The following is a 12,939-nucleotide window of genomic DNA, read 5'->3' as shown; positions in this document are numbered from 1 at the left end:
AAGCATCAGGTACTTCTTGATATGTGTCAGATGTTTGAGTTGCACATTTTGTGATTAACATTTTGTCACTGCCTTCAGCACAACTAAATTTTAAGTCAGTATACAAACATGTTAACACTATCCAAAAAGCAAAGTTTAACTAAGACAGTCCTCCAGTATAATTACACCTGAGCAGTAACTAATAGAGATAGAAGGCTGTGTTTCTGTGAAAATATTTTCAGACAAGTTGAAAATATAAAGACGAAATGGAAAGTGAGGGAAAAAATGATGGGCGCGGTCAGTAAAGAAATTATTAAAATAAAAACCAAACACACACGATTTAGACTATGGCTGACACACACACACACACACACACACACACAAGAACTTTCCCATTATTATTTCATCTGTAATAAGGTGGCACGCAGCAGTAAAGTGTAGTATGCAGCAGTGGACACAAGTAATATGAACATTACCATAGGCTTTGGTTCAGATTCTGCTTCTTGGCCGCTGCATGTTTGAAAATGACTTTGTATTTATAATTGTATACATGGCATAATGTATTTTTGAATGATTTGTATGCCCTATTCACAGTGTTCTGTTTTCATAAATATTATGTTATGTATGAACATAATGCATTTATTTACAGATTTGGAGCATGGATTGGATCTGGCAACAACTGGTGTTCGCCATATATTGGGTGGCAGAAAGTATATGACAACAATGTGTGGGACCTGTTATCAGCATTTGGTATAGATGTTGGAGAGGGTTCAGAAGCACGGAAATTGGTGCTCGGCAGTGAAGCTGCACTGTGGTCCGAGCAGGCTGATGAGTTTGCACTTGATGGACGTTTCTGGCCCCGTGCTGCTGCCCTTGCTGAACGTTTATGGACTGATCCTGTAGAAGGCTGGATGTCAGCTGAACACAGATTCCTGATTCAGAGGCAGAGGCTTGTTGATGAGGGCATTGCTGCAGATACCATAGAGCCTGAGTGGTGTCTACAGAATCAGGGTCACTGCTATGCATAAGGGATACATGACACAATGTGTTTGTGTATGAGCAAGTAATACTGAATGATCCAAGACTGTAAGAAATATCATGAAGATATAGAAATTGACAATAGTTTTTTGAATGATACAGCTTAGTTTAAGGAGCAAACTGAGGAGGCTGTGTAATAGATATAACTGGTTTTATGATGACTGACACTATATTGAACTGCATTTTCTGTATGTGTGATTGCTGCACCAATATTTCTAATAATTATATGAAATGATTCTTAGATTGTACAGTACAGAATACAATCATAAGTAAAAAATTATTACAATTTTTTTAAGGTTTAATGATCTTTAAAACAATGCCTATGCATAAATTATGACCAGCAACCAACCACATGGCCACAGATAAGAATGATAGTGTACCTCAGAACCCAGAGTGATTTTGTGATCTGTTACCTATGTGTGATCAACATTATTATTGATTTGTGGGCAAACGGTTGACTTTTCCAATTTTTATTTGTAGTTTACACTTTGGAGTTCAATTGTTATATTAAATCAAACTATGACCAGTGTGTACAGTGTGTTTTGAATAAGACTGTCATCATTGTGAATATTTGACTGTTACCTAGAAAATAAAGAAATTTTTTACAGATGAATGCATTTTCATTTAGAGAAATTTGAAAGTGTTTGTTGCACAGAAGAGTATAAAACTGATTCACCCCACATCATAGTGAAAGACTTTATTTATCATCCAAGTAACAAGCAAATATCAAAAAAATTTTACCTTTGTACTAAAAAATCTAAAAAGAATGATGAAATGGGTCTTAAACATGACATGTTGCAGTTACATCAGTTTCACGTATTTATTACAACACTAAAATAATAATTTACATTAGTGGGTACCATATAAGTAAAAGAAATAAAATAATGAATTCATAATTATTTTATCAAGACATTCTACTAATTAATCATGAGATTGTACACAAAGAAGTTGGTACCTCTTCAGCACATAAACTGAGCTTCTCAGAGTGTGAAACTTATATTCCAGATTTATGTCTTCTGCAACAAATTAGAAGCAGCAGCCTCAGTACCATGATTCTGATGCTAATTGCTAAATCTACATATGCTGTTCTCAAGCCACTGGATATTGTATGGACGGGGGTTCAAGGATGAAGTTGTAGGAATGAAATGTTGCTGTTACCAATATGGAACAATGGAAAATGACTATCCATATGCCCTTATATGCCATGATGTCTTATATTACTGCAGAATCTGCATAAAATTTACAAAGGAAACAGCAGCATTATTCCACAGAATTTAACATAGGCTCTTTACATTTAGCCCACAGTTTCAAGAAGCATATGTTGCCTTTTTTTCAAAACTACCTATCCTTGAGGGTCCCAATTATATCAATATGCTGCATTGACTTTTGATAAATAAAGCAGTGCATATCAGAATTCATTACATGCCTGTTGTCATGTCTGATTGATAAGGACTTAAATGATACAAGCAGTACTCTAAAACTCATCACACTGACATCTTGCATGTAGTTTCCTTTAAAGGTGCACCACATTTTCGATGAGCCTCTACCAATTGCCTTCCCCGATTTTGATTTAACATCTTTGTCCTCCAAAATTTTTGAACACTGTGTGCCACTACTACTGTAATCCAATACCACAGAGTGTTTTTCCTTGTTGTATGAGTTAAAGTAGTTTACCTTACAAGAAAAGGAACAATGAAGGGAAAAAAACAGGAAAAATGAGTTAATTCCAGATGTATTTGGCCACGCATGTGGTTAAATCAAGTATGTAGTGCACCTCTCAACCACTCTGCACCTTATTTGAGTTGCCTATATCTAACAGCCCCTTCTTTTCCTTCTGTGGCTGCTGTTCACTACCTTTGAGAGGCCATTACTCCAGAAGAGGTAAGACCAACCAGCTTTATTTGCCAATGAAATGCTATGCCTTGAACTTGTTTGTTCAAAGTATTGGACCAGTCTTTTAGCTATCCATCTTGTACAACTGTTCCCACACTACATCAGACCTAAACACGGCTCACTAGCTACAATTAGGTGTCAGCTTGGTTACAACCTTGCTTCCTGTTGTTTTTGGATAGTAGTCAACTATTCGACCAAAACAAATCATAATTTATAATCATCCTTAGTCATGGCTACCTGATGGCTGTTCACTTCTACACAGAAGCACATATGAAACTATATTATGCACTTTCAGAAACTTAAGTACAGCGATTACTTTAAATGTCAGTACTGAATACTAGTACCTACTGCTCAAGAACCTGTGCTCAGTTACTGGTAAGAAGCAGGACCTTACGGTTCAGTGTTGAATAGTCTGGGCTACTGCCTATGTTTTGCCTACTCTATCTGGTGAAAGTTATTATTATTACTCTCATTTTTACATGGCACTGATATAAAGATAATGATTTAAATAACAAGTCACTACTAAATCAACTATGTTCTCCAAGACTGTGATGAACTATTCTGCAGGTGTACACTGTAACTGCCTTCAGCAGTTGCCAACAGAGAGGGAGAGGCAGTTTTTGGTCCTGTACATTCTTCTGTATGTTTTAGGACAACACAACAGTGACTGACATTACTACAGAGATGATGGGTACAAACTTCTGTTTCCACATGGCTTTCACCTCAGCTGCCAAGTCCATATATTTGATCATCTTCTCACAGCAGATGTTTTGCATCTTATGGGTTGGGTACATTGATGTCTATAAGGAAGGTAGTGGTGGTGTTCATCGTCATCTCTGTTGTCATTACAGTGTCATGGGTTATTCGTGACCCAGTACTGAATTATGTATAATGGTAGTGGCAGCAGATGTGTAGAAGTAGTAGTAAAATCTTGTCAGTCTCTTGCTTCAAATATTTAATTACATCTTTAAAATCTCAGTTTCAGGTTTCTATTTGTCATCTGAAGGAACAGTCTATACTTTGCAGGATTTGTTGACAATCTCTGTAAAACAGAAAATTTCAGGGTTCAGTTAGTCTGTTATATTAATTCCTCTTGCAAAGACATAGCATTTTTAGTAAGGAAGTAGGGGAAGAAAGGAGCAGGATAATAAACAACATAACAAAATTTATAATGATCTTTTATTTTAATAATAAGTCCTAAACTAAAAATGCATAACAAGGCAGCTGATAATCTGAAGATCATGTTGGGGGTGACTTCTGGAAATATATTTTATTAAATACTCATCTTCAGTTGAAGCTCATTTTTATGTCCATGTTTGGGTGCAAATAAATTTATTTTTGGATAGATTTTGCAATAGCAAACATAATTTTTTCTTATTTTCAACCCAAACATGTTTCATTGAAGTTGCTACATTATCAATAGTTTTTAGTTGTTTTCTATTAAATAACAGGAAAAATTTATTGTCACCTTTTAATTAAAATATTCACTAATTTGAAAAACTTGCCTGGACAGCCATTCATGTTACCTGCTGCTGCTGCGATACGTGCACTGGTCCCTGATCGAATCCGCTTGGCGGATTAATGATAGGGGGCCAGTGTGCCTATCATCTTGGTTGTGATTTTTAGGTGATTTCTCACACCTGATTAGGTAAATACCAGGCTGGTACCCACATCTTGCCTCAGTTGCACAATTCTCAAACATTCCAAAAATGCTCTCACACTTTCACATGGAATAACACTAGCTGTGGACAGAGGTACATAAATTCTGTCACAAGGCTGCAACAAAGGGCATCAGGCCATCCTCTACCACTAACATTGCCAGGTCCAGATCAACATGCCAAACTTGTAAAGATATAGGATAAAGCCAGGAAAAAGATGGCTTTAAAATTTTAAAAATAAATTTTTTATATGCTTTGTGAAGATATATTGTGGTTTCTGTGGCTCACAGCTATAGCAGTTTCTCTTTCAGTTTATAATCTGCAATGGTGGAGAACTTAATACACAAAATATTTGTACATCAAAAATATATGACTGGCAATGTCACTGTCATGGTTGAACTTAATGTGTGTGTTGCATTTGTTGGTTTGTGTTATTTGACAGTTCTTTGAGGGCAGAGCACAGAGGTCCGTTGCAGAGACCTCAGTATTCAGTTATTTCTTTTCACTCGCCTCTGGTTTTCTGTATTTGGTGGTTTGCTTAAATTACTAGTTTATTTTGGGGGGGGGGGGGGGGGGGGGGGGGGGAAGGCTCTTGCTGCATTTGAAAATTTTTAGGTCAGTGTTGATGTTTGTTGCTCCATATCCATCATTAGGTGTTCTTTGAATTAAAATGACAACTATTATCTTTTACTGCTGCTTTGTGAACCTAATGTTGAAATTTCTACTTGTCAGTCCCATATAAATCGAACTGCAGTCCTGACATGTCATCTGAGAAATGTAGATATATTGTATTTGTTTGTGTTGGCACTAGTTGTCATTAGTTATCTCTGTATTGAGTTACCTGTTCTGTAGGCTGCTCGTTTTATGAGTGCTGCCTGTCACACAGAAGAGGTTATATCCAGTTTTTCTGTGAGAGTTTTGTAAAGCACTTTTTGATAGCTACGCAGTGTGCTTTAGCTCAGAGTACAACCACCAACACAAAGTTAAGTTACAGGCCAATTTGTCTGGCCTAAAGTGAAGGCAGACTGCAAAGCATGGACACAACTTGGGTCAGGTGTCACTGGTGTAAATTCAGATGTTGAGCATCCCCAAAACATTGCAGCTATACAATACTAAAAGGATATCTGCAGTACGTAAATGTTGACCTCGTGGGACCCCTGCCCAAAATGGCAACAGATAATATCACTCGCTGGGTGGAGGCACTGCTCTTGGTTGATATTACAGCAGAAACATTTTTACAAATGTGAATATCACCTAGTGGGATGTGGGTAACCACTTAAAATGACATCCAGGCTGGCCAGCACATCCTCCCTTGCTATTAATCTGTTAGGCAGATTCAATCCATGTTCGGCACACCTCTCCTGGACATTCTATGACACTTTAACATGTGTGGGTATTGGGACTGAGCCCATGTAACAGATACAAACTATCCTTCTTTGGCCCTAAATGAAGGGGGAAGCCCATGGGCTGCCTGAAAGATATACTACCTCTGATTGCAATAAGTCATCAGTGGCAACCTTAACTTGTCCATAGCACACTGCTAAGCCTTGTGAAAAATATGAGGGCCTTGTGTAGTATTTATCCTATGAACTGTGTTGTCTTTGATACTTCTCTTTGCTCTAGGAACATATGTGACAGATGGAACAGTGGAAAAAATCCTACTAGAAGTTTGTGCACTGACATTGGCATTACTGATCTGCATAAACACGTAATGTTCCTTATGAGGTGCATGTGCATGATGCTGAGACAAACGGTGATTCTTCTCCACATCTACAGCTCCAACTGATGACTCAAGGCTACCGACACATTTCTGTATGTGACGTATTACATCCTTTTGTGTCTGTCTGATATTATCCTTGCTTTCATGGTCAATATTATCTAGCTTTAATAAAGTCTTTGTCAACATTTAATGCATTTTGTTAGGCTACATAAACTGCCTGACAACTCTGGAGGTCAAAGCAAAGTTTTTCATTGGTCTCTTAAGATTTTCCACATCCTTCAAACCTGCTGGCACACAGAGAACTGGAATGGTAGATTGTTCTCCCAAATACATAGTGTATTTCTTCATTTTAACTATTTCTTTCTAGAATCTTCCAATTCTTTTCTACTGTTGGTCATCTTGGATTGTAAGTCTTGTAACTTCACACATCTCATCCTCACATGTTTGTATTTCTTGTTCATAGTGGCCATTTTCAACTTCAAGGTACGGTATGTATTCATTAATTGTTTAGTCACTGTTGAACTGGAAACTGTCACTGGCACTTGTGAATGTGTGGGTGGTCTGTCTGTCATGCTCAGCACTGATTCTGCATTGACAGTGTTGTCAAATGTGTCATCAGTGGGGCTGCAAGAGAGGCACAACTGTATTAAAAAATCTGCACCCAATAAGCGCTCATTTATGTCAGCTATCATGAGATGCCAGATGAAAAGTTTATGTAGTCCAGGGGTCTGCAGTGTGGGTGATTGTTCAATATAGTTTGATGTAAGTGTGATTTGAGCTTCACACCTGAAGGATGGAATCTGAAACCTCTATTTGAGATGCTCTTTTGGGAAGTATGCTCACTTCAGAACCTGTGCCAATTAGGAAATACTAGTTTGATGTCTTGTTTAAGGTGTAAAACCCGCAGCTATCTTGTGTGGGTTGAACTGAACTTGTCTGGCCAACCTGCTGTAGTGAAGGTACATTTTTATATGTGCTGTGACCCGAGCACCTATTATAAGTCACAGCTGGAGGTTGGGTGACTGCACAGCACAGAACATTTGCATTTCCCAAAATGTGTTTGAAACCAACTCCAAGGCATCAGTTCTGGGTCAAGGATAGAATGTCCATTATCATCAACTGTGAATATCTGATGTGTGCAGCTGTCTGGAATTCCTGCTAGCAGTTGTTGTCTGTTGTTTACATGTGGCATCAAGTCATGTATTTCTGCAAGTGCTCAGCATCCTTTGGTGACTTGCTGCTGCAGTGGAGAGGTTAGAGACAATTTCCAGCATGCCACCATAATAGTGTTGCTGATGGTACAGGAGTGCTAAAATTCTATCTACAATTTGTAAACTGTCTTCTCCCATATCATATTTGTGGTTAATAATTGTAACCTGTATCTGTGGGGGCATGTATGTTGGATCAATTAATTCACGTAAATGACTCCACAGCTGTGAATTTGTTTTGCTGCCCAATTTTTCTGTGTGCATCACTTGCTGCAACTGTCATTCTGGTGATTTAATTAAGTGTTAGACCAAAGTAGCTTTTGCTGCATCAGATTTATAGGTTCAGGTGGCAACTGAATCACATCACTTGTGAGGTAACCACATTCCCCAACATTGTCTACTTGGCTGGAAAACTTCTAAGTGCTGTTCACTAATGCCAAGGATTGTTTCCACAATGGCAAACCAAGTTCTTAAACGATCTGGTTGAAAAGGAAGTGGTTTAGATGGAGGACACTGTCTCATAGGTATTTAATGAAAAACGTGTCCATAAGGCACTAGTTCTGTCGGTATGAAGGCTTTGGCAGAGGTAAACCCAATCATGTGGAGTGGAAGAAAATTCAGAAAGTCTGTTGTTTATCCCAGCCAGCCGGGTTCGACATGGTTGAAGGAATGGATTCGATGGAATTGTTTCCAACATGGGAGGACAAAGAAAAGAATGCATGGCATTGCAGTGCAGATGTGAATTAGCAGGGAATACTGCCCTGTACACTATCCTGTGCTCAGTGAATTTAATCAGAATTGTTTATAAAGTCATTTAAAGGTATTGACTGTGCAACACATTGTGTATATAGTTGTTCTATATGACCATAATTATGTGCTGGTGGTGAAAGTTTTGATTTCACTGTGTACACTGTATGTTCAGCATTTTTCGAAACATGTTAAGAGCCACTAAGGAAGTCACCGTGTTGGCAAAATGGTCCAAGTAACAGTTGTTCACTGGAATGAACCACTGTCTCTGTGAAGTACCCCATTGCATATCTCAGATGTTGCCAGAAATGGTTTGCTTGCTTGTCACAGGTCAACACTAGGAATTCCAGGTGGAGTAATATTTGAAATAGCACTCATGTGGTTCTAAAGTGAAATTGCAATATTTTATTGTTTGTATGGTACAAAGAACTAGCTGAAAGCATGCTACACTACAAAAATAAAAAAAAAACCTCTACTGGAAGTACTGGTCACTCAGAGATAGTTGCAACTATTTATTGCTGTCTGGATGCAAAGTACTAACATAAATATTCATTTCATTTTAGATTGTTATTCAGCAGGACTTCAATGAAATTTACACATGGTGTTTCATTTAGAGCAGTGATTACCATCCTTTCTTACACCATTATCCTGGAGTGCAATCAGACATTAGCAGTACCCCTGCCCTCATTCCCCCCTCCCTTCCACTCATTATCACTAACTTTAGCACCTAAATAAACTGTAGAGTGAAAGACTTTTCTTGGAACACTTTTATTTTTAAAATGATGAAAGATGAATGATATTTAATGTGTGTGTGTGTGTGTGTGTGTGTTTTTTTTTATGAATGACGAAGGAATTTGTGATGCATTGCAAGTGCTACCCACAACTCCTTAAGCCAGCTATCCACAGTGAGCATACACACTTGTTAGACCCCTGCAGTAGCTTGACCTGCACACTACAATCTCATTTAAAATCAAACAGATTCACACGAATGCACTATACTTACTGTTCGAAGCCCACTTCATTGCCGCACTCCTTACTTTTTAACTGTCACAAGCTGGATGACTTCAGGCTGTTAACGCTTTGTGTCTAACTGCTCAGTAATAATAATAAAACCTTGTACAGCATTATAGTACCCCTTATGTAGTCACTGCTGTGTCGTGCTGTAAATTAATTCATTTATCTATTTCAAAGCAAGTAATGAGGCAATTTCAGGACTACTGCAGGTACTATCTACAACTTGGAGAAGACATTTTCTCTTGAGATAGTTAGCATTTGCTATGTGTATGTTTCCCTTTTGCTATGTGTATGTTTCATTTTATCATGAGTGATGTACAGGACAAAGCACAACATAAGTGTGTAGTGAATGGACTATGTGAGGAACCTGTAACCACACCGCATTAATGCAGCTAATTGTGAAAAAGTAATTATTGATATCTTTGTGTCTTACAAAACTGAGATAATAGTAATGATCTTTAGAAAATAATTTAGTTTCATGACTGAAACAGATTCGAATCGTATAGTTTTTACGCCTCAGAAAATTTCATTACTGCCAAGTTAGGAATCACTGATTGAGAGTATGACCACTGTTGTTTACTTGTGGTACAGCCAGGTCAGTTCTCCTTGATTGAAATGTCATAAGTCTTTGTGAGATTGAAACTTGAAATTTTTTACTGTGAACCAGTTGTGGGATTGCTCAGCTACCATCTATGTTATGCCTCTTATTGTTGAGTATGAGCTTATTGTTATTGTACTTGTCCCATTAGTAAATGCTATAGTCTTTTATGGCCCTACAAAATCACTTGATCACTTATGTAGTTTAAGAATAGGAGTGGTTCTACTACCAAATCTTGTGAGACCCCACATGTTTTGTTCTCTCATTATGAGTTTAACTTTATTCCTATAGTGCAGGTTGTCAATATGACCCTCTGCTTTCTGTTGATGGAGATAAGACTCCATCTACAAACAAAAGATGCCATTTATGCTACAACATTTCATTGTACCAATACTAACATTTACTTTCTTGGTGTACAGTTAACATACATTCCTTCTAAAATGTTCTAGACATGTCAATTAATACTAAAAATTTTTGTGAGCTTTACCAACTGACTATCAAGTATTTACAACAATGTGCACACACTATAACTTGGCCCTTAGCTATGCAGATGGCTGGGCAGGAGACACGACAGTATCACTCTGATGGTTCTGTTGTGGAGGGCCAGCGAGTGGTAGGAGAAATATGAACTTTCTTATTTTCTTCTTCCTACACATTTAATCACGTTACATACAATCTCATGCATCTGACTGTAAAGTATTCTCTCTACACCAGCAGAGTTTTGAGACTAAAATGCCACACTGTGAAGAGCAGATATGGCTTTGATAATATCCAAATTGTAATTGCTGACATCCAAAATGAAAATCATGAAATGACTGTGACTTAAGGACATAGACTCTGACTCGTCTAACGGAAAGAGCACTAATGTGCCATCTGTGTATGTACAAGTACTACCCTATCCTGTATGAACTAAATGTCAAATGTGCTCTTTGAATTAACACATTATGATAGCAACTGAATAAAATCTCCTCAGTTTTCAAGTTGCATCATTTTGAATAAAACACTCAAGTTTTCGATGGGTATCTCAGCCAAAGTCGTCAGGAGTACAAACTACTGACTGCTGGGACTGGCATGGCTTTCTGCTCATATAGACACAACAGTGGCATCTGCCACAAATCAGAGGGCTGAAATGATGAGTGCCTGGAAGGTGAGTTGGGCAGCTCATAGAAGTTCCGGCCTGCCATGGGATTGAGTGACATCAAGTATTGTGAGTGGCCAGTGCAACATTTGAAACTGCCATTCCAACCTCCCTACGAGTGTAAGGCATCCATCTTAGCTTTCCTAGAAATATCCAACACCTGCCCCCATGCCCTATTTGGATGTTTTAGTTGAGTGGTCATTCAGTGTACAGGAAACCAATGCACACTGATCAGTAATCAGATACCGACAGTTTTCAACACACTGTGTGCTAGAAAGAGGTCCTGATCATGTTAGCACACAGAGTAGAGATTATTTCTGGCCATGAGCACCTACAGTCTGAATTGTAACATTTTAGACGCATGTTCAGAGAAAATGGTTATAGCAAGGGAGACATTGCAAACACTTTCAGGAGCCACAGACCAAGGACGCTATGTGAATCAGCAGAAAAGGCCAAGCCAGCTGCTTTCCTGCCATAGTGTGAGACAACAAACAGTAAGCTAGATGTGGACTGAGACCAGTGTTTTGGTTTGCCTTCAAGATACAAGATATGCTGTACCCTTTTAAAGATGGCATAGCTCTTCTCATACCCAGTGTGTATGGCGTTCTTTGCAAATGCAGCAGCATCTACATAGACCAAACAATTCGCACAGCAGTTGCAGAGTGTTGTGCTGAGCGTAAGTGACATATTAAGAAAGTGAGCTTGACAAGTCAGCCACAGCTGGTCACTGCCTGGAAAACAGACACAAAATACCACTTGAAAAGATGAGAGTCTTGCCTCATGCATTAACATATTGGGACTCCGTTATAAATGAGGCAGATAAAATTATAACAAACAGTAACAGTTTTAATAGGGACCAGGTACACACTCAGTAGGACATGGGGACAGGCTTTAGATACTGTAACAAAGCGAAGGCAGGTGATTGATAACTGTCGGGAGGGGGGAGTGGCAGTTCTAAACATGATGTCAACCTCTCACACCACTGAACATCACTTGGTCCCGTGGCGGGCAGTAGCTGCTATGAGCTGCCCAACTCATCTTCCACATGTGCATCATTTCAGCACTCTGTTAGGTACCAGATGCTGTGACTGTCACAATGTAAGTGGAAAGTTGTACCAGCTCCAGCAGTCAGTGGTTTTTATTCTTGATGACCATAGCAGAGAGTGCCATTGAAAGGTCAAGTGTTTTATCTGAAATGAAGGGGATTGAAAACAGAGAAAAATTTGTTCAGGCATGCTGCTGCAAAAGACCCCAAGGACATATGATTGCAAACTCTCTCTGTTCCTGTCTGCTGCAAACTGGACAGTTGGCCACAGGTAACAATCATTATTTTAAACTAGCTCATACTTTTCCTTCTAGAAGCTTTACAGAACTACCATCAAGAGGATTACAAACATCAAAGAGACAAAACATAAGACCAGTATGCTTACAGCTGCCATCAAATGATGACAATTCCAGATGCTCCAAGAGTTCAATACCATCCCTTTCAGACTTTATTGTTGACATGTCTAGGTGAGCAAAGCAGATAGAAGGAGTAGGAGGTAAACAACACTATTTTCTGTTTGTATAGGTCACATTTTAAGACAGGAAATAAACAAAGAGCATAAGTGAAAAGCAAGTAAGTAAGTCTGTCTGTGCAAGAATTAAACATATGCACTTCCCATTGCTAGAAATCACAGAGCATAGGCTACAAATTACACTAATAGCTTGGTCATCTTATCCAAAACAATACATTTTTATTAACTGAAGCATTACATCAGAGATTATTAAACAAGTATCAGGATTAATGTGTAAAATGTGAACATCAAATCAACCAAATAATGATGAAAGGTAATGCTACTTGTACCTTATGCTTTAGATGCCAGCAAATTTCAGCTGCACCAATGAGGGAGGCCACAAGGATGCCAATCAGTAATATACCGAATGGAGACGTAAGTTGATCCATG

At 38.4% G+C, this 12,939-nt stretch overlaps 1 protein-coding gene across 3 annotated transcripts in view; it reads left to right on the top strand.

Moving 5' to 3' along the window:
- The window catches only part of LOC124787841 (chitooligosaccharidolytic beta-N-acetylglucosaminidase), a 218,769-nt gene extending 217,143 nt beyond the window's left edge, over positions 1 to 1,626 (top strand). For all 3 annotated transcript variants that reach the window (XM_047254788.1, XM_047254787.1, XM_047254786.1), the window contains exon 7: positions 629 to 1,626. In XM_047254788.1, the coding sequence (XP_047110744.1) occupies positions 629 to 1,007 (379 nt within the window). In that variant the 3' untranslated portion in view covers positions 1,008 to 1,626. The remainder of the gene's footprint in view (positions 1 to 628) is intronic.
- The last annotated feature ends 11,313 nt before the right edge of the window (positions 1,627 to 12,939 follow it).

Source organism: Schistocerca piceifrons, chromosome 3, assembly GCF_021461385.2.
Source record: "Schistocerca piceifrons isolate TAMUIC-IGC-003096 chromosome 3, iqSchPice1.1, whole genome shotgun sequence".
Lineage (NCBI taxonomy): Eukaryota > Metazoa > Arthropoda > Insecta > Orthoptera > Acrididae > Schistocerca > Schistocerca piceifrons.
Note: the sequence above shows the minus strand (reverse complement) of the source record. Positions and strands in the feature narration are given on the sequence as shown.